Source organism: Phyllopteryx taeniolatus, chromosome 5, assembly GCF_024500385.1.
Source record: "Phyllopteryx taeniolatus isolate TA_2022b chromosome 5, UOR_Ptae_1.2, whole genome shotgun sequence".
Taxonomy (NCBI): domain Eukaryota; kingdom Metazoa; phylum Chordata; class Actinopteri; order Syngnathiformes; family Syngnathidae; genus Phyllopteryx; species Phyllopteryx taeniolatus.
Genome location: NC_084506.1, coordinates 2,434,440 through 2,457,370, shown reverse-complemented (window position 1 = coordinate 2,457,370; position 22,931 = coordinate 2,434,440). Strand labels below are relative to the sequence as shown.

At 41.0% G+C, this 22,931-nt stretch overlaps 1 protein-coding gene across 2 annotated transcripts in view; it reads left to right on the top strand.

Annotated features, from left to right (window-relative positions):
• Positions 1 to 22,931, top strand: part of LOC133477559 (homeodomain-interacting protein kinase 3-like) — a 56,547-nt gene that overhangs the window by 24,003 nt on the left and 9,613 nt on the right. For both annotated transcript variants that reach the window (XM_061772381.1, XM_061772380.1), the window contains exons 5-16: positions 9,718 to 9,841; positions 10,744 to 10,863; positions 13,563 to 13,649; positions 13,831 to 14,015; positions 14,697 to 14,862; positions 14,971 to 15,091; positions 15,691 to 15,785; positions 15,968 to 16,122; positions 20,168 to 20,314; positions 20,422 to 20,766; positions 20,979 to 21,140; positions 21,271 to 21,542. In XM_061772381.1, the coding sequence (XP_061628365.1) occupies positions 9,718 to 9,841; positions 10,744 to 10,863; positions 13,563 to 13,649; positions 13,831 to 14,015; positions 14,697 to 14,862; positions 14,971 to 15,091; positions 15,691 to 15,785; positions 15,968 to 16,122; positions 20,168 to 20,314; positions 20,422 to 20,766; positions 20,979 to 21,140; positions 21,271 to 21,542 (1,979 nt within the window). The remainder of the gene's footprint in view (positions 1 to 9,717; positions 9,842 to 10,743; positions 10,864 to 13,562; positions 13,650 to 13,830; positions 14,016 to 14,696; positions 14,863 to 14,970; positions 15,092 to 15,690; positions 15,786 to 15,967; positions 16,123 to 20,167; positions 20,315 to 20,421; positions 20,767 to 20,978; positions 21,141 to 21,270; positions 21,543 to 22,931) is intronic.

Genomic DNA, 22,931 nt, shown 5'->3' with positions numbered 1-22,931 from the left:
TGCCAAATATAGAGAAATTGTTCAAGAGAACTTGCTCCAAAGTACTCTGGAACTTAGACTAGAACGTCGATTCACCTTCCAACACGACTGACCCAAAGCACACAGCCAAGATGACAAAGGAGTGGCTTCAGGAGCAGCCTGTGAATGTCCTTGAGTGGCCCAGCCATAGCCTGGACTTGAATCCAATCGAACATCCCTGGAAAGACCTAAAAATGGCTGTCCACCGACGCTGCCCATCCAACCTTATTGACCTTGAGAAGATCTGCAGAGAAGATTCCAAGAAAATACCCCAAAACCGGTTTGCGGAGCTCATAGAGACATACCCAAGAAGACTTGAGGCTGTGCTGCCAAAGGTGCTTCAATTTAAAAAAGGGTGTGAATACTGATGTACCTATTATGTTTAAATGTTGACATTTTCAGTAAATTTGACTGTCTGAAAAGGTTTTTACTTTGTCATTATGGGATATTTTATGTAGATTTTTATTTTTTATTTTTAAAAGAAAATAATACTCATCAGCTTTACAATAAGTCTAACAGCAAAATGTGGAAAAAGTGAAGGGGTGTGAATACTTTCTGGTTGCACTGTAGGTGAAAGAAACATGACTGGACGACTATTGATATGAGTTGTGAAAATGAAATCTGAATAAAAAATGACTCCCAAGTAATGATGTGATAGAAGGAACGAAGACTGGATTTGATATCTGTGGTTTTGTGAGTTGAATAGTATTATTTCGGATTTGGAGTAATTACCATATTTTCACGACCATAAGGCGCACCGTATTAAATGGCGCAGTCTCAGTTACGGGGTCTATTTCTGTATTTAACACATACAAAAGGGGCACCGTATTATTGGGTGCAGGCATGGTGAAACATACGCTAGCTTAAAACATACGGTAGCATGCATGCACGCTAAAACAATGTTTTTAAAAAGGCAGCGGGAGCAAAACTGAGTTCGGTTGTACTTTTTTGAAGTATTTAATGTACTCACGTTTTATTTTATTTTTTATCAATCCTCATCCACAAATCCATCAAAGTCTTCATGTTCTGTATCTGAAATTAATAGCTGGGCAAGTTCTCCAACAAACGCGCCAGGTTCCCTCTCGTCATTGTCAGAGTCAGTCTCGTTGCCGGGGGGCTGTTCAGCAATGATGCCGGCTTTAGCGAAAGTTCGGACAACAGTCAAAGCAGATACCTTAGCCCAAGCATCCACAATCCATTCACATATGGTGGCGTAACTCGCCCGGCGCTGCCTCCTAGTCTTAGTAAAGCTGTGTTCGCCATCTGTCATCCATCGCTCCCACGCCGCTCGCAACTTCACTTTGAACGCCCTGTTTACACCGATGTCCAGTGGTTGGAGTTTCTTCGTCAAGCCTCCCGATGGCAAGCTCAGAGTTCATTTGCTGCACTTGGTTTTTCCCAGCGGCTGTGAGAGGGGCGCGCTTTGAGTCACAGATCAACAGGGATGATGATGCGTAGAAAAAAAACATCCGGTCTCTTTACATACACCTCACTCAGCCACTCTCTTATTTTCCTCCTCATCCATCCAGCACTTTTGATTGGCCTTAACGATGACTTCGGCTGGAAACGTTTCTTTAGGCAGCGTCTTCCTCTTAAAAATCACCATTGGTGGCGGTTTCTGTCCATTACCATGGCAACCAAGCACAACAGTAAAAGCCGACTTCTCGTGCCCCGTTGTGCGTATCGCTACCGTGGTGGTTCACCGGGATGTCGAAAGTGAGCGGCACCTCCTCCATGTTGGTGATGTGGTTGGGCTGGATGTGTTTGTCGACAATCTTTTTACTGCAGTAGCAGCGGAAGATGGCCAGCTTTTCCTTCCAGAAGTTGCTGCGCCACGGTAGTCCTTGCCCGGATGGATAGATGGCGCCGTTTCATAAAACGAAAGCACCAAGACGGACCTCCTTAAAAATGTTCAATTTAAATTTCTTCTGCAAGCGTTATTGCCCTCAGTCGAATGGTGACTGTAGAGACGCTTCTCTCGGCTGTTCTTTGCTCATTCATCCATTGCTCGAGTTGGTCTTCCAAATCGGGCCACCTCGCCTTGTTTCCGCGGAAACTCAGTTTCGTCTTCTTGACTTGGCAAAGCTCGTTTTCCTGCTTCCTCCACTTGCGAACCATGGATTCGTTGATCTTGAATTCTCTCGCGGCTGCTCGATTCCCATGTTCCTACATGAAACTAATAGCTTGCAGTTTAAACTGTGCTTCGTAACCGTGTCTCTTCATAGGTGCTATTTTCGGGGGTCCTTAGCCAAACCAATGTTGTTTTGCACAATGCACATAACGGCGCTATATACCTACTGGCGCCATGCCTTTAGCGTCCTCCGTCACGTGCACCCTTCCCCCTTTACGTCCGCATCCTGTCTTCAGCCACATCCGCTTTTCCTCTGTATAAGCGGCCTCGGCAGGAAATGCTCCCAGTCAGTCAGTCAAGCGGAGCGCTCATCACACAACAATATTTATATATATTTACTCGGTGCACACACAAAGGCGCTCTGCATTATAAGGTGCCCCGTCCATTTTGGAGAACATTTAAGACTTTTAAGTGCGCCTTATGGTCGTGAAAATACGGTAAATTGGAGGAAGTTTTGCACCATCCAGCAATTGACGTCAGAGAGGCATTCATTAACAGCAGCTAGGCTTCTCGGGTCCTCTGGTCTCAGGGGAAGGTATACTGTATCTGTGTGTTGTCTGCATCGCAATGAAAGGATACTTTATGGAGCTCGATTATTTGGCCAAGGGGCAGCATGTAGACGGAGAATAAAATTGGGCCTGAAGCCAAACCTTGCGGTACACCACAGGAAAGCGTAGAGGTAGCTGGGCAGTAGTTACCTATGCTGACCCCAAATATTCGCTCTAAAACACAGGTGTCAAACTGGTGGCCCGGGGACCAGATCCGGCCCACCACATCATTTTATGTGGCCCGCAAAAGCAAATCAAAATCATTAATTGTGTTCTGGTGTAATACCATTTAAATATTTACAAGCATTTTTTTTGTTACCAATCCCCCATTGAAAAGAAATTTAATCGTTGAAAAACATGTTTTTATAGGCTTCTGATTTCCAAACTAGTTATTCATCAATGTTGTATATACTGTAATTACAGTATATGAGGTCATCTTTCATTTATATGGGTATACAGTTGTAGCGGCCCTCCGAGGGAAGTCATATCTGCAATGTGGCGCGTGACGACAAAGAGTTTGACAACCCCTGCTCTAAAAGATGGGAATTTAACCAATTTAGTGCAGTATCCTTAATCCCCACCAAGTGTCTAAGCCGTTCGATCAGAATCGTGTGGTTGACTGTGTCAAAAGCTGCACTGAGCTCCAGCACGACAAGAATTGAGCCGTAGCCCCTACTTGCTGTTCAAAGCAGGTCATTAGTTACTCGGCGGAGGGCCGTCTCAGTGCTCTAATACCAGCTCTAAAACCGGATTGAAATTTCTCAAAGAGGCTGTTAAAAGACACCTGTAGAAACCACCTTCTCGAAAACTTTGGATAGAAGTTTTGAAATCAGTCTAAAATTATTAAAAGAAGGATATATTTTGGGTTTATTTAAAAGAGGTTGGATCACCGCATGTTTAAAAGCAGAGGGGACTACACGCTTAGCCAGAGAACTATTAGTATTTGATTATAATGGTTGGACCAACAGTGTTAAAAACCGCTGAGAAACCTTGTTGGAATGGAGTCGAGGCTGCATGTAGTTGGTCTCATATGAAGCAACAGAAAAGAGGGGGAGGGACACTGCCTCAAAACTGTAAAGATGGCACTGACTATCCCTGTTAGTGAGAATTCTTTGGTCTGGGGGGTATATACCTTGCCTAATGTCCCTGACCTTAGAGATAACAAAGGATAGAAACTTGTCACATAGTTCCACGGAGGGGTCATTAAAATAGAGAGTTGGGGGATTAGTGACAGATTGTAAAACTTCAAATAAAATTCTAGGCTTTAATTGATCTCTTTAACTGCCTTCTGGTAATTTTTCAGTGATTCTTTTCAATTATTGTAAGATATCTTCTACCCCGTTTTCTTCCATTTTCTTTCATTTCTTGTACAGATTCTCTTAAATGAGTGTGGCTTCTGTGAACCAGGGCTGCTGTGTTTTAGATGCTTTCTTCATTTTAAAAGGTGCAATAGCGTGCAAGACGGATGTGGATAACTCATTAAAAAGAGAGATGAGCTCGTCTGTGTTAAGATCTAGGTTGAAGGCAGTTAAAGACGCAGTTTTAAAAAGTAAAACAAAACAAAAAACCTGCTAGCAGACATTGAATTAATAACACCTTGGAAGACAGGTGTGTTGATGATAGAAACTGGCTGGGATAAAACAATTTTATATAAAGCCAGTTTCTGGTCTGACACAGAGATATCCTTAGTTAAATCATTATAGGGGTCCTGGCCACAATGTAAAACAAGTTCCAGAGTGTGTGGCCTTTTGAATGGGTGGGTTCCTGTATTGCCTGTGATGTTGAGTGGACAACATTTATCAAATAATCTGGTGCTGTGCAATTTTCATTACGATGGCAAGATGCTGTACAATGTTCGTTAAGGTAGCATAAGTGGGAAAAAGAGGGAAAAGGCGCCGCAGGGCAGACGCCTTCTGTGGTTCTGCCTCAGGACCTGGCCTGGTCGGTCAAAGCAGAATCCTCCATGGCAATGTCTCCGGGGGAAGTGGTCCACCTCAGAACTAAGTCGGTCCAGAACCCAAACAGCAACAACCTCAGATTCGATCACCGTTACCAAGCCCTCTCTCCGAGCAGAAGACGATAGCGGAGGAGATAAGACAAGCGGCAGTAAAACAGGCCTACACATGTACTTTAACTAAATGCCAAAGAGTAGAAATAAGTCTTAAGTCTGGAATTATTTTTTTTTACTTGAGGTAGCAGCTCTTATATCTGTGAGTAGGGCATTCCAGAGTACTGGAGCCAAATAGAAAATGCTCGAGAGCCTCTGGACTTCTTTCTGGCTCTCGTCGTCACCAAAAGACCAGCGGTTTGCGAGCGTAGGTTTTGGGACGGAACATACGGTACAACTAAATCAGCGAGATAAAAGGGTGTTAACCCATGTAATATTTTATGAGTAAGTAACAGGACCTTAAAATCACATATCAATTAGACCGGGAATCAATGCAAGTTGGCCAGAATGGGGGTAATATGATCAAACTTTCTCATCCTGGTCAAGTCTTGCTTCAGTGTTTTGTACTAACGACACGTTTTTTTATACTAGACATAGGAAGACCATAAAGTTAGCACATAACAATAGTTGAGGACAGACCTAACAAATGCGTGGAGTATTATTTCTGCGTCACTAGCATATAGGATGGGCCATATTTTAGCAATAATCCGAAAATGAAAAAAATGCAGTTTTGGTCATATTTTTAATGTGCTTTTGAATGGACAGACTTGAGTAAAATATAACTCCAAGATTTTTTGCTGACTCACTTTGGGTAATGGGGCTTTTGTCAAAACTCAAGAGTGGTGTCCTTAAACAAGTGGCTATGTTTAGCAGGGACAATAATCAACAGCTCAATTTTATCAGGGTTAAGGAGTAGAAAGTTACAGGACATCAACTGTTGAATCTCAGCAAGACACAACTCCAGATTAGCGCAGTTGCGTGGGCTGGTTAGTTTTAGTGGAATGTATAGCTGAGTATTGTCGGCGTAACAGTGAAAGCTAATCATATATTTGCATATGATATCGCCAAGCGGAATCATATGAATACTGAACAAAAGAGGGCAGAGTACTGATCCCTGCGGACTCCACAAGTTATAATACTTAGAAGGTCACAGTACCATGAATTATACGGTGTGTCCTAACGGAAAGATAAGATCTAAACCAAGAAACTACTGGGCTTGTAAAACCGATAAGCATTTGGAGGCAATCGAGTAATATATTGTGATCAACGGTATCAAAGGCAATTCCGAGGTTGAGTAATAATAGTATTGATGAGGTGTCACAATCCATAGCTAGTAAAAGATCATTCGTCACTTTTGCAAGGGCCGTTTCAGTAGAGCGCGCTGCCCTGAATCTGGATTGAAGATGTTCAAGTAGATTGCTAGAGGCCATGTGATCATTAAGCTGTTATATTACAATTTTTTTCAAGAATCGTTTTAAATAAATGGGAGATTTGACACCGGCCAATAATTACCAAGACTCTCAGGGTCGAGGTTGAGTCTTTTGAGTAAAGGACAAAAATGGCTTTCGTGAAAGCTGCAGGTACAGCGCAATACAGTTAAATATAGGATTGAAGGTTCTAAGATTAAAAACAGCTCTTTAACGAGTTTCCCAGGGAGAGGGTCGAGTAAGCATGTTGTCTGTCTGTCTGTCGGTTGTGATTCTGTCAAGGGATACCTCCTCAAAATGAGAGCAGATAGCCAGACTGGTATCCGCAATAGTGCTCATATTAGTCTCGGTGATCGTAAAATTCAACCGGGCTTGAGGCACCGGTGTCCTTCATCTCATTCCTTATGAGCTCAATTTTTTTTTTTTTAGTAAAGCATTCCATGAAAACAGGTGGCACGGTGACCGACTGGTTGGCACATCTGCCTCACAGTTCTGAGGACCCGGGATCAAATCTGGCCTTGCCTGTGTGGAGTTTGCATGTTCTCCCCATACCTGCATGGGTTTTCTCCAGGTACTCCGGTTTCCTCCCACAACCCAAAAACATGCATGGTAGGTTAATTGAAAACTATAAATTGCCCGTAGGAGTGAATGTGAGTGTGAATGGTTGTTTGTTTATATGTGTCCTGCGATTGGCTGGGGGACCAGTTCAGGGTGTACACCGCCTCTCGCCCACAGATAGCTGGGATAGGCTCCAGCACACACGTGACTCTAGTGACGATAAGCGGTACAGAAAATGGATGGATGGATAGAATTCCATGAAATCATTAACTGGAAAGGGGTTTGTAATTGTGTATATGCCACAAGACGGTGGCAAACTACTTAAAAACGAAGGGGCTCATCAAGCATCAACACCATGCTTCTAGCATGTACACAATCAACCCATGGCACATAAACAACTGTGTTTAGTGGTTGAATCATTCAACACAAACCACCACCACACGTGGCTCATCAATAGTATTAGCAAGAATACTAGCCTAAACAACATGCTAGCAGCACAAACCTACATGACATCCCACACGGGCAATTAAATAGTCACACTATCACTTTACACAAACAGAATGTCATTAAACTAACATCACGGCATTCACACACAATCGTAAATGTTACGGAGTTAAGGCACATTTTAACAGCAAAGTAACACAGTCGCTGCATTGGTAAGAAAAACAAAATTTCACTTTGATTGAGCATGAGGTGCATTCAAGACCGCCAACAAAACAGGACAGCTTATCAGAATCAGAATCATCTTTATTTGCCAAGTATGTCCAAAACACACAAGGAATTTGTAGCCCCTCTAGTACAACAAACATGAAGAAGAATCACCTTTTATTGTCATGAACATGCATGCATGCACACGAAATTTGTTCTCTGCATTTAACCCATCTCAGTGAACACATACACGTTAGTGGAACACACTGGAGAAGGGGGCAGCTGAAGCGCCTGGGGAGCATTTCGGGGTATCAGTGTCTTGCTCAAGGAAACCACAGCCGTGAGTCCGAGGGATGTTGGTGCATGGTCCAGTCGGGGTCTTGAACCTAGGTCCCCCACAGTGGCAGGCGATGATCTTAACCATTGGGCCACGGCTGCCAATGATTTCAACCAACAACAGCACAAAAATTCCACATGATGGCTCCAGTTATACTTTTATTGCTTCTTCAGATTTGCGAATGCCGAACCGCGGATATGTGGGGTTTCACTGTGCATGACAATTAAAAATAAGCTTTATTGCTCCACTTAAGCCTCAGTTTGCTCTCATTTCTGAACAAACAAATGTAAATGGCGTAGCACAACTCTTGCACCAACACTTTATGTGGGGTGTTTGCTCTACAGCTGGGTAATTAATGAATCCCATCCTGCTCTATGATGAGCTATGAGAAATGCTCAGTTTTGAGATTTATTTATATTTTCTATTTTTTAAAATGAAATGTTCCCTTGTTTATCATAACGTTGAACAATGCATTTGGCACATTGTTTCTCGACTGAACAAACAAAAACTTTGCATCATACTCATTGTTGCGTTGCATAATCGAGCTTTTTCCTGTCATAGAATTGATAGGAAATGGCTGTTATTCCCTCTTCCTGGGCAAATAAGCCAGAAAAAGTGCAGTTTCTTTCTGTACATGCTGACACCCATGCACAGCCACCCACTTCTTGACACACACACATGTACAATGGCAAGCAATGGGCCCATTTCTACCAGTATAATACTGTTACTGCAGTCTTTGGTCTAATTGTTGCTTGGTAACTGTCATTTTCCCCTGTGTTCGTCACAGCAGTGGCTGCTATTTCTAGCACCATTGCTTGGAGACTGTGTCCAGGCCTAATGATTGTTTTCAGACAGCTGCCTCTTATTACTGTTACAGGTTTACTCGTCTTGTTTGAATTGAGCAATTGACTCACAAAATTACTCGTAGAGGTATACTACTGCTTCAGTGTTGTCAGTCAAATATATCAGATATCATCATTTGAAAGTACTGGACAGTACTGCCATTTTTTTTTTTAAAGAAAAGGTATGGTCTTCTTTACAGGCAGTCTGCTGCATTTAGCAAAAATACTTGGCAAAGTAAATACTTGTAAAGAAAGAGCATGACTGTTGTGGTTACTGTAATATTCACCCTTTGGGACCTCATTTACACAAGAGTTACAGACATTGTGTTGAATGCTGCTGTGCTGTGTCATTAAGGTTGACTAAATCGTCACTGCCGCTTGGCTCAAATGTGTGCTCCATTACAGTCCACACTTCAACCAACTGGCGGCCTTTTTGCTGTTTGTAATTGTTTGTTGAAAGCAGACTCAGAAAAGCGCTTGTATTGCTACTTTGAAAAATAGAGAGGGTCTGGCTCAACAGCTACATTTAACCTATTTTACTGTAAATATGGATACTGTTGATCTCACCATCTTTAGACGTAAAATCACTTTCTGTAAAATCAGCTATCCGGTTACACGTATTTGGAACAATGAAAGTAGGGGTGGGCATCTCCAATTATTTCCATGATATGATGCCATTACTTCCATTAGCTTTTATTAAAACAAAATGGAAGCAATGTATAAATAAATGTATTAAATAATTTAAAATTAAAACATTAACCAATTTAAATTTGATAAATATTTACCAACAAATATTTCTTGCAAAAAGCCAACAGTGGTCTTTCAATTGTATATATTCAAATTATTGGAAAAATCATAACATAAAATAATATAGCTACAATGCATTTTTTTATTGTTTAATAACATGTTGGTACTGTATTATTGTAGATATTATATGGCAAAGTTATGTTCCATTTTTTTCCCCCTGTTCTCCACAAAATGATTGTGCATGGTTATTGAAATGCGGTAATTGGTTCAGAATAATTTACATCTGCACTGTGAGTCATTTAAGAAGCTATTTCTACTTCACTGAGTTGTTATTTTAGATCGTTGACCTATAGATTGACCATTAATCAGCAAATGTTGCCAAGCAAGCATCTCTGAAAGGTCCTGTAAAATGATCTTTTGTGGGTCCCGCTACTTGATATGTTGCAAGCAGCTCCAAGAGGTAACCTGTTAATGACCTGTTTTTTTTTTTTTTTTTTTTTAATTCCGTTTCAGAGCGCCAGAGATTATTTTGGGCCTGCCATTTTGTGAAGCTATTGATATGTGGTCATTGGGATGCGTTATAGCTGAGCTCTTCCTAGGCTGGCCCCTTTACCCCGGTGCTTTGGAATACGATCAGGTAATATTCTTTACTAACACACATTCACTATACATTTTGTATCACCATTTATAAATATAACTGTGCACTATGATCGTAGTTGGTGGGAGAGATGGAAAAAAAAGTTTGTACAAAAGTATTTTTTCCAAGGAGATGCCATCCAAGTAACAAGTAAACCGTCAACTTTTGAACTTGTATTGTATATGATCATTAGTTTCATGACTCCTTGATCTTTCTTTCTCGCTGTATGATGAAAGTCAAATCCATTATGGAATCCGTATAAATGCTAAATGAATCAGGAAATTGTTCTTGGCAATGGGCTACAGTGTTGTGTGGTCTTAACTCCACAACAGGGACTCCAACTTCATTCCTCCCATGAGGGAGCGGTAGCCTGGGAAAGGTCTACAACATAGTCGCAGTGACACTGTATCACTGTGTTTGACTATAAGAAAACTATGTGAGGATCAGAAACAGAGTTATCATTTTCTCAGCATATGAATTCTGAAAGGAAAAAAAACTTGAGCAGTCTTATTCACAAAATGTTTGCACAGCAGTCAGATTTGTTCTAGTGGGCATGCTAGGACTTGCTCACAGGTGCCCTCTAGCTCTCCAAAGTATGCTGCCCATTGCCACGGCTCACTGCTTATCATTCTACACAGCAAAATATATTTATAACCATAAGCTTGATCATGGACTGTACATGGACACAGTGGGGACCATTTTGTGCATGTTCAGGAGGTCTTGATTCCAATGCTGGTTGAACTTTTTGTGTTTGCGTTGTAAAAAAGCCCAGTGCATTCAGAAACTGGATGGCCAGAATTTATCAGTGAAATTTAAATCAGTTTCTACCCAATTATTTTTTTTCACATCCCACCAAACTTTAATTCAGGTGCATGCGTTATGTTTTTTTTCTGTTTTGTCAGATCCGCTTCATCTCTCAGACTCAAGGCCTACCTGCGGAGCACCTGCTCAACAAGGGCACCAAGACCTCCCGTTTCTTCTGTAAAGAGTCAGAATCCTCTCACCCCTCTTGGAGACTTAAAGTACATGCACACAAATGAAAATATACGTACATCCACCTTGTATCTTGTCCTCAAAGAGTGCTCTCATATCGTCAATTTTAACCAAATGGAAGTCTTTACTTTCAAAGTGTACCATAAATTGAAAGATGGGACACAGTATGTTTGTTTTCATATTGGGATTGCTTATGAAAGAGAGCCCATTTTTCTTCTCTGAGCCACCTCAGGTCAAACTGTACGTCTGTCAGTACAGTGGCAATGTGACATGGACCTGTGGTGGTTTGTATTCCCATTGAACAGACAGCCTTGGTTTCATCGGTCCCGAACATTTTCCCACATGTTGGGGAGATTTTGTTATGGTCTGATGAAAACAAGGGTGAACGTTTTGGCTGTAATTCCAAAAGGTATGTTTGGTGCGAACACAATTTTTCTCATCACCAAAGTAACACCATGCATACAATGAAGCATGGTGGTGGCAGCTTCATGCTTTGGGCTGTCTTCAGCTAAAACTGGGGCTTTAGCCAAGGTTAAGGGAATTATGAACTGTTACAAATAGCAGTCATTGTCATCACAAAACTGTCAGGCTTCTGCTAGAAAGTAAAATAAATAAGTAAATAAATAAATGCTAGGACAAGCCACCTAGAACAGCTGAATTATATTTTGGATTCATTGGAGACGTGCTGCCTCCCATTTAACATGATTTAAATGTGATTGGTCAATTCTGAATACATTCAAATCCCCAGTTTTAAGATGTTGTGTGCCCCCCCCCCCCTTGTAGGTCACATTCATGGTGAAAATTGTTTTGAAATGATTTATCTTGGTTATCTTTTTTAATAGGACAAAAACCTGGGATTTTTGTAGACTTTTATAGCCAATGTATGTACCGTAATTTCTTGTGTATAACACGCACCCCCAAAGTTGACCTAAAAATTCTGGAAAAACCTTTCTATGTATAATGCATTTTTACAATGCATGATTTTGCTTCTACCCATATGATCAAAATACGAAGTATTATCTGTATTTTGTTAGTTTTTTCAAATAATTATTCCAGTTAAGCACTTTATTTTAACACGTAATACTTAATTTTTATTTACCTGCTCTTATTTTGAAATTCACAGCCATTCAAAAACAGTCACTGAGTTGTTTTGAAGCCACTCCTTCGGTATTTTAGCTGTGTGCTTAGGGCCATTGTCTTTTTTGAAGGTGAACGTTCGGCCCAGTTTGAGGTTCTGAGCACTCTGGAGAAGGTTTTCGTCCAGGATATCCCTGTACTTGGCCGCATTCATCTTTCCTTCGATTGCAACCAGTCTCCCTGTCCCTGGAGCTGGAAAAACACCCCACAGCATGATGCTGCCAACACCATGCTTCACTGTTGGGACTGTATCTGACAGGTGATGATGAGCAGTGCCTGGTTTTCTCCACACATGCCACTTACAATTAAGGCCAACAATTTTATCTTGGTCTCATCAGACCAGAGAATCTTATTTCTCACCATCTTGGAGTCCTTCAGGTGTTTTTTAGCAAACTCCATGCGGGCTTTGTCTTGCACTGAGGAGAGGCTTCCATTGAGCTACTCTGCCATAAAGCCCTGACTGGTGGAGGGCTGCAGTGATGGTGGACTTTCTAGAACTTTTGCCCATCTCCTGACTGCATCTCTGGAACTCAGCCACAGACTCTTTGGGTTCTTCTTTACCTCCCTCACCAAGGCTCTTCTTCCCCAATTGCTCAGTTTGGCCGGACGGCCAGCTCTAGGAAGGGTTCTGGTTGTCCCAAACGTCTTCCAGATCTGTGCCTTGCCACACAATTCTGTTTCTGAGCTCTTCAGGCAGTTCCTTTGACCTCATGATTCTCATTTGCTCTGACATGCACTGTGAGCTGTAAGGTCTTATATAGACAGGTGTGTGGCTTTCCTAATCAAGTCCAATCAGTATAATCAAACACAGCTAGACTCCAATGAAGGTGTAGAACCATCCAACCTGACAGAACTGGAGAGGATATGCAAGGAGGAATGGCAGATTATTCCCAAATCCAGGTGTGAAAAACTTGTTGCATAATTCCCAAAAAGACTCATGGCTGTATTAGCTCAAAAGGGCGCTTCTACTTAATACTGAGCAAAGGGTCTGAATACTTACGGCTGTGTGATATTTCAGTTTTTCTTTTTTAATAAACCTGCAAAACTTTCAACAATTCCTTTTTTCTGTCAAGATGCGGTGCTGTGTGTACATTCATGTGGAAAAGAATCTACTTAAATAATTTTAACAAATGGCTGCAATATAAAAAAAGAGTGTAAAATTTAAGGGGGTCTGAATACTTTACATACCCACTGTATATATTTCACTAATTCTGCCAGCGTATGTAAACTTATGAGCACAACTGGACATATATGCAGTCATGCGTACCCCTGTCATATTGGAATGAAAGTGTAGGCTACACGTTTTTCATTACCTCCATTACCTCTAGGTGGCATACTAGAATGAAAGTGTACAACTTTTTCATAATCTCTTGATGGCGGCATACATTTCTAAAATGTGAGGGTTTTTCTTTCATTTTCCCCTATACCTATGTATAATGCACACTATTGACTTTTGACAGTTTTTTGGGGGAAAGAAATGCGCTTTATACACGAAATTACAGTATATACATGTTTCCCACCCAACCCTCATTAAGGCCTTTTAGTTTTTATACCCTATTTTTATGTTTTGTACATTTGTGTTTTTTGTCAGACAACACAAGAGCATGAGAAAGAGACAGGACTTAAATCCAAAGAAGCCAGAAAATATATTTTCAGCTGTCTGGATGATATTGCACAAGTAAGTCTTAATTATTATTCATCTATTTACATGTTCATATGTTCGTAGGGGAGCAAGTAAGGTTCTAGCCTAACAATAATAAATTGTTCCTCACTCAAAAATATCCTTCAATATTATAAGCAAATGGGGTTACAGTGCTATGTATTTTTCCCCTGAGTGTTTCAGTGTCTTTTCCTTTCAGGTGAACTTCGTGTTGAGTCCCGACAACAGTGACGTGCAGGCAGAGAAAACCGACAGGAGAGAGTTTGTCTCCCTACTAAAGACCATGCTGCTGATAGATGCAGAGGACCGAACTGTTCCCTCCAATGTTCTCAGTCACCCTTTCCTCACGATGACTCATCTGTTGGAACACGCACATAGTAACCAGTAAGCCTCTGATAACTGACTTTGACACAGATTTACATATTGCCCATATACTATGTCTAAAGGGATTGATCAAAGGTAAGTTTAAATAAGACATGTTTGAAATATTGTTATTCCAATTAAATAGTCATTTACATGACACTATTTTTTATGTTTTTAGCCTGAAAAGGTGTCTGTGTGGAATTTCTTGAAAACGACACTGTTTTTGTTTCTAAAAGCACAAACATTTTCTCTTCCAATTTAAAGAAAAATGCAATCAAACTAATTTGGGGATCCTTCAATGAGTCAAAACAACAGATAATTTGATCAGGGTAAAGATGTGGAAGGTTTTATAATGGACAAGTAAATCACAAGATAAACCTATGGAGCATGTATTATTCCTGCTAAAGAAAAGATTGAACAAACAACAACTGAAAGAATCTGGTTTTCAGCCTGGGGGGGAAAAAAAAAATCACAAAACAAAATGCAATATATGTCAATGGCTCAGACACGCTTGATGTAGTTATTGCAAGCAAAGGATTTGGAAAAAAACAAAAACCATGCACTTTATCTTTTACTTTATTTTAAGTCTATCTGTTACAGTACTTTAACTCATCTAAAAATGTGTTCAGTTACAAATAATGCCATGTTAATTGTGTAGATTACCACCTTTATCTAACCACTATTCTGCTCTATTCTCTTCAGTGTGCAGTCATCTTTTCGCATAATGGATATGTGTCATGGCCGCCCCAACAGTACAGTTTTTGATGCATTGAACCACAACACCATTCATTTCTCAAGACCTCCTGTTGGTCCCACGGCTTCCTCTGGTCTCCCTCTGGGCTACAGCAACATACCCGTTCACACTCAGGTGAAGTGTTGCAATTTTTCACTTTTTGCGGTAATCATTTGTTTTGGCCCCCCAAAATAAACACCCATACCAGTCTTACTGTTTTCTCTTTCACTGTTTGCAACGCAGCCTATTACACAATCAGCTTCTTCAGTGTTGCGTCCTGGGATTGCGCTAACAGCGAGAAATGGTCAGTTTGGATGCAGTGACTCCTTCCCACCCATTCTTCTTTGTCCACCCAGCATTCAAGGTATACAGATCATAGAGATGAAAATGTCAATGTTACTATTATTGTGACCAAAATTATAGTAGTTATGAGTATTATCACAAGTTTAAACAAAAACATATATGCAGACACACAAAGCATTGCAACATTTTATTTTTAATACCAAAAGTATAAATATATAGCTCTTCTCTTTTTTTGACACAAGCATGTAAACGGGATTCATGTTTGTTGTCCAGATCACCGAGTGAGGCAAATAAACACAAATATGCACAATTGGAGCAACACTGATGTTTGTTGATAATTTATAAGTATCTGGAATATCGTGCGGACAAAGACATGACCTAATCTGTGATGATTTTCGAGCACGTTGGGAGCATAATAACAATCAGTGTATCCTCTTAGCTGCCTATGCTCTCACTATTGTTGCACTACTGTGCACACGCTGCCTCACAGAATCAACGAGAACCCGGCTGCAGAGCAGTTCAGACAACTACTATCAAAGACGCAAGAGTATTATTGTTTATTAAAATTTGAAACTGTAGTATTAACTGTTTATCGATAGTTTCATCCCGAGCAGACCATTTCGAAATGGCCTTGATTTGTTTTGTTTTTCTCTTTTAAAGGTAACCTTAACCAATCAGTCAGGTACTCAGTTCCTATGGTACCTCAGGCTCCTCCTATCCAGGCTCTCCAAGTGAGGCCTAGTGTAATAACACAGGTATGACATGAACTATAACTACAAACAATATGTTCATACTAGCATTGGGTATTTATGTATTTATTTAAAAATATATATTTTAATAAATTTTTTCTCCAACATAAAGCATCTGTATGATGGCCGTATTAAAAATCCTACCTCAGGTGTCAACGTAATTATTGAGAATTTCTCTGGTCTTACAGCCAGCCTGGTCTAATCGGGGTCAGCAGCTCCTGGTACAAGCAGCCTGGCCACAGATGACTGCAGTCGGTGTGCCCACGACTCATCCTGTCCCACCACCCACGTCTTCCCTAACCAGTGACACCTCAGTCTGCGCCCCAAGAATCAGCGAGTGGGGGTTAGTCACGAGCATTTTTCAAACAGATATCCTGCAAAATTGGTACATCAGAGCTAAGGGTCAGACTCAGGGTGTATTTTGTCACTCGCTATTCGTAACGACATAAACAACCGATTATTGAATCAATTTGATCTCTTACTATTCGTATTATTACTCGTACTATTCCAAAATAATAGTCCAACAAATATACAATTTGATTATTTGAAGGCTATTTATAGCCCCCTGTTTAAGTCCTGTTCGCAGTTTTTTGAGGTCGCACATTTAGTCACAACGTAAAGAAAGCTAGCAACGGATACATTTTCCCTCAGGAAAAAAGCAGTTGGCAAAATGCTTCTTGTTAGTTTAAAATGACTTACTTTAATCATCATGATCCATTGCCGTGGCCGAGGTCTGTTTAAGCGGGTCTCAGTGCCAAAAAATGCTTACGTCCCGCTGGCTGGCAACATTTTCTACTACCAGCTAGCTTAGCTGATAGTTAGTCGTAGCTCTCTTCAATCATTTACCACGATGTGTTGAATGAATCTTGCATAACTTTATCCAATTCATCTGCCGCAGTCTGCCATGAACATACGTTCCGCTTCTCCTCATGGGACGCTTCGTTCCGCAAAGATTCTTTTCTCACCGGAGACAACTCCGTGATACGTTACATATTATACTACTGGGGCTACTGTACAGCTGCAGCAGTAAGTCAGACTTCCTGTCAGAATAAGATGTGAGTTCATTCGCTTCCAATCGAATGCGAAAATTGTAATTTCATATTCTCTCTTTCATTGTAATTTGCAAATTGATTCTAATGGCGAATACATTATTCCTAGCCCCAATCCGAGCCATAACTGAATATATATAGCACAGCAGGCTAGTGCTTAAACACTGTGTGTTGTTACACAGCAACAAAGTTTCCCTCGATCAGAAAATGAAATGCGTGACGGCAGCATCTGGTGTAATGTATAAAATAATTTTTATTTATTTTTGTCCTGTTCGGCTGTTGGGTCAAGCAGAAATGAGGATCTGTATCGACTTTATGCCGGAACAGTATTACTGTATCACACGTTTTAAGCTGCCGCTGTGGTTTCTTAGTATTTTAATGGATATTTGTGGAGAATCAGAGTCGATCAGTCGAACAGAATAAGGTTTCTAGAGGGGAGTGAGAAAAGAAGACAACAAAAGACAACGCACTAACTGTAAACAAAATGAGGAAAGAAAATCATTATATACCTAAAAGTAGGCTTTACAGGATCAGGATTTTTGGGGCCGATCAGCGAGTTTAAAAAAAACAATAACCGATCACCGATCGGATCACAAGATGGAGCAATGTGTCTATTGAAATGACTTGTCCATTTACTGTATATACTTGTGTAGTCTATACTGAGTATCTTCAAAAATGTTCTCTTGTCAGGTCATGTATTCTAATCAGTCAGGTCAAACCAACATTACATGACGACAGAAATAATGGGTGCTAACTTACTATTATTGAATTACTTTATTGTAATTAAATTACTTCACACACCGAAACTTTAGAGTATGATTCGACAGAACGCTGGCATGTTTACGTACAACCGCTCGTGCTAGTGCTTGCTAGGCTACATAATGTTTTGTTGCCTGCCTGCGAGCCGTAGCGTATTAAAAGTACGTAAACAGACCTTAAGCGATCCTTGAATGAACGTCTTCTGCCGAGCACCGGTGGCCACCAGCACTAGTTTTTCCCCATTTTGTTCTTTTTTGATCAACACAATACACCCGCGATCGATTGTTGTTGTCGTGATCCTGGTAACTAGTGTATCTGGTCATGTTTGAGTTGTCAAGATAAAGCCTAGTGATCGTAAAAGACGGGATGCGGTGGTATCCGAATATGAGATTTTATTGCAGTAGTCTGACATAGTGCAATCGTGAAAGACCAAATTTGTCTTGAAGTCTGATCCAGGCATTATGTGTTGTCTGTACCACACCGCGTTGTCTGTACCACACCGCTGACGTTTAAAAAAAAAAAAAAAAAAAAAAACCACTTTATTGCCGGTTAGATATTTACAATACTACGTCGAAAGACACGCGACAAGGCTAAAAATAAACCAGCTTTTGATTCAAATATACTGTAGACGACGGCGACGCAGAGTAAATGTCTTTTGGGGAGCATTGATCGAATTTTAGAATTATGACATTTCAGCCGATTAGCATAAAATGGTAATTATCGTCCAATACCGTTCAGATCTTCCTAGAAAGCCTTCCTAGAACAATGACACATTAGATATGAGTGTTGTATGGTAGTTGTTGCATTTATCTTACCCAACATTATAAAAAATAGACACAAAAGGAATGAAGACACTGGTTTCTTTTTCTCATGAGGAGGGCGTATGGGAGATTGTTCAGATCACAGTCTCTCAACACGCTCTAACCAATCTCTCCCGTCGCTCCTGCATTTATTTGAAAATAGGAGGGTTTTTCCCAGACATAATGTTCTAAACAATAAGACACAACACAAAACATTGGACCAACACCTGTCACGTCCCCGACCACATCCGATCACGTCCTTGGTCCAGGCGCCCTTCCATCGGATGATGCTGAGTCATCTTTTTGAAGGCGAGACATCTAAAATTGTCCATAATACTAATGCAAGCTAAGCAAATAAATGATAACTTCTAAAATATATTTAACATTTCCCTCCTGTTTATCATGTATTTGCACAAATTCTCATATCATCTTACGGTCACTTCATTTCGATTTTTAACTGTAGAATCATTTTTATGAAACAAATACATTTACACTCAGAGTAAACTTGTCATACATGAATGTTGTAGTTTAAACATCGTAATCATCTGCATCAGGAAACAAATCAGTTAAAGCAAAATCATCATTATCATCATTATCATCATACAGTAATGGATACATCAGCTCCATACGGTTAAATAAATGATAACTTCTAAAATATATTTAACAGTAGTACAGTAGTGCTTCACCCGGTGAGAGAACACAGGACAAGATAGGACAGGATCGGACAGGAGGGGAAACATGCAGGACAAGGGTCGTGAATCCGGCTGTACAACTGAACTGTGGTGGGAGTGGATAAGTAAAGTATAAACGTCTCTAGGACCAGAGTGTGAGTGAGGGGATACCCACGAAATTTGCATATTCATGAGTTATGTGTCGCAATAAGTGAGTGGCCTCACACACAGCGAATAAGTCCCAGAGGTGTGTGTCTGCAGACACATGAAAGTGAATTGACACCGTTTTGCATGCACAATGACTGACAGAAGTGTCCTGTAATTGCTGTGCCTGGACCGCGGAGGCCGAGGACCCCACCCAATTAATCGAGAGGAGGGGTCGGGCCCAGGAGCCCATCCGAAAGCAGCCCAGTGGACGGGACAAGTCCCATGCCGAGGGACTCACCGGCCCGGTGGGCGCCCCGAAAACCGGCCACCCGGGGGAGGCCGCAGGGACCCAATGCCAGCACCGCCCCATGCGCCCCACCCCCAGGAGAGCAAGCTGCCCTCCCAACCTGCAGGGCCCACAATGCAGCCAGCCCAAAAAATAAATAAAAAATACATTGCAGCACACCAAAGGTGTGCTGAGGTGCCGACCCGCTTCTTTTACAAAAGGACCAGAAAAATGCTGCCATTTACAGGCAGTGTGAAAGTAACTATACGGTGCCCCATATTAAAAAAGGAACTCTTTCTAGTTTTTGGGCTTTCATTGTCAAATAATTCCCATTGCATTCTTTTTGGAATATTTACTAATTTAATCCTCTGGCAAGTATTCCACTATCCACCCACCACAGTTCAAATTCTTAACCACCTCAATTTTTGTTTTACATTATGACATTATTTTTTGTATTAGAAATACTTCTATTTGCTGCAATTATGTTTCTGCCTTTTGTGTATTAAAGCATGCCTTGGTAGTCTACAACGTTTCTAGTGTCTGAAATTAAATAAATAGCAATTAACTGATCAGCTATATGCAGTATTTACAAATTTGCATAGATAGACCCAGCCTTACATCACTGAGAACGTATTTGGTTTTCTTTGTGCCCCTGGTCACTCTTTGACTAATGCAGGAAAGTGCGTTATACTACCTTGATGCAACAGCCGCTTCTGACCAATCACATGCCAGCTGTCTCTGCACATCAGCCTCTCAACATTGGCATAGCGCATGTTGTGTGGCCACAGTCAGCTAATAAAAGAAACCGGCACCATCACAACGGGTGAGTGGTTGCATTAGTCCTGTGTTAGACACTGCTGCTGCTCTGCTGTTTCAGTCAACCCAACTTAATCTTTAACTATCTTTTCATTTCCCCTCGTTTTAAAAAAGGAACCTGTCCCACCCAATTAATATCCACACAACTCAGTGTCAATCCACCAAAATGGCCAATGTTGTTGGTCAGGCATTATATGGAATCAGTAACCCTCAGAGAGAGGTACCTCTGGTGGAAACCCAGCAGCAGAAACATCTAAATTCAGATCAGGAGGAAGATGATTTACAAGAGTGTGTGGGCTGTCTCAAAGAGGATGTACCAAACCAAGAGCTGCAGCAAGATATCTCATTTCTCATGGGTGACACACCAAGCCCGACACCCAGCGTGATCAGCATCCACAGTGAACCAACAGATGGTGAAGAAGTGGAGGAAGACAAACCACAATTGTGCTGTCTAAAAGAGTGAGTATTTTGAAATGAATTTAATAGTGGAGTGGAAAAAAAACATTCCAAGGAAAGGCCATATGGAGAACATTTTAGTGCTGTGTGAAGGATAAAAGGCAGGTGTGTTGCTATTTACGTTTTTGTAATTCTGAGCCAGTTGATCTGTAAACGTCATAACAGACTGCAATTGTGGCTTTAAAATAAGATAACCTGTGTTGTTCTCTGTGTAGGTGTAAAGAGCAGTGTGCATGTGAGGTATGCAGAAACACAAGTGTGACTATGGAAAGAGTGTGTTCTCTTAGCAGTCCTGACAGCAGCCTCAGCACCAGTTCATTTGCATCCAACTCTCTGCACTCAAGCCCATCGGCGTCACCCTGCAAAAGACCCAACAGGTTGTTTTTCTTTAGTTTTGTTTTCAAATTTGCAGGTTTTTTACATATAATTGAATTGTTATTTTTCTACAAGAGTAAAAATGCACACATTTTCACTGTACCAACCAAGTTATCGTTCTTCTGTGTACAGTATGTCTGAAGATGATGGTCACGAGAGTGGCTGTGAAACTGTAGAGGGCTCCCCTACATCCAACACTTCGTCCCCCCACGGCAACAGTCCATATTGTTTCCTCGACAACAGCAACCACAACAGCCGCCCAAGTTTTGCTGCTGTGGTAGCTCCATTGCCTTCCCTTGCATTGCAGGGTAGCATTCCTCGAGAGATCAGGACAATGGTGGTTCCACCAATGAGAGTGCAAAACAACAACAGTCAAGGAGCACAGGAGCGTTTCCAGAGAACAGGTTAGTATTTCCACATTCCGTGCTTAGCAAATTCAGTAGACCACCTGTCATGAAAGCAAGACAAGACTATCCAGCAGCATGAAGTGCTTTAATGTAGACTCTAACACTTGACATGTTAGAAACAAATCAGGGACATAACCTTTTTAGACCCTAAATTGAGGTACCTTGCTGGGCTTCTCTGGAATGTCAGAAACTAATCTAGCATAGCATTTAACCACTAAATGAAAGGTTTACCACAGCAGGCTAAAGCAGACGTTGATTTCTGAGAAATTGTTATGGTGTTTGAGAACTCTCAATGTGTCAAGAAATCCTGTTTGTGGTCATACTTATCCAGGGGGGTAGTTAGTTCAGTTCCTATTTAAACAACATAATTAGAATTTTTACGCAAGTCAGAACAAGCTGTAGTCGCGCCGTAATCACTAACGTATCCTGACGCAGTTGTATAGTCATGATTACAGCAAATATTCATATGTAAAACACTAGGGATGCACCGATACTACTTTTCAGACAAGAGTACAAATATTTACATTTGAGTACTCGCCGATACCAAGTACCGATACTTGATATTGCCGTTCTGTCTTGCAATTGTGATGAAATAGTTTTATTTTAATCAAATATTGTTCAGACACAAACTTTTCTTAGACTTGACATAAGTTTGACTCCTATATAACATTCCAACGTTTTGAGTTTCCGAACGGTCCCGAGTGTTTCTTTCAGAATGCACTCATCACTTGCCTCATGCTCTTCCAGCGATGCAGCAGTCAATCATCTTGCAGTGGGGCGCATCCTGCCTAGTACTGTATGCGAGTGGGGATCTTAATCACGCTGCAGCGGCATACGGCACTCCTCTGCCATGCACTTTATATACTATTTCTTTGCTTGTTTATGCACTATCGGTTCTGCAAACATTTGCTGGGGCCCATCAGGACCTTAACGAGACTGGTGACCGGCACCAGATACTTGTTTCAAGTCGACTCGCATAACATCCCAGACAAAAGCGAGACCAGCGTTAGCGTGTCTTTATCTCTCCAATGCAAGATTTCTGGGACATAGAACGGACTTCCAAGTCGTTCCTTTTATGTACCAGGAATCAACTCACTGGAAATTGCTGTGTTCGTACAAACATGTCAGTCTGTGTGCATAATATAAGGCCTTTTTAATAACTGGAGCTTTTACTTAGGAGAGTAATTATTAGATCACTGTTTTATAACCTTGGTTGAGCCAAGGCACCAATTTTACATCAGAAAAACCTTAAAATAAACCAACCAACAAAAATAAAGGTTTGTTTTTGTTTTTGTCACCAAATGTTTAGTTGAACACAAAGCTCATATATTTGCAGGGAGCCATAACTTATTCTGTTGTATGAATTGCAACAGGTGGATACGCAGG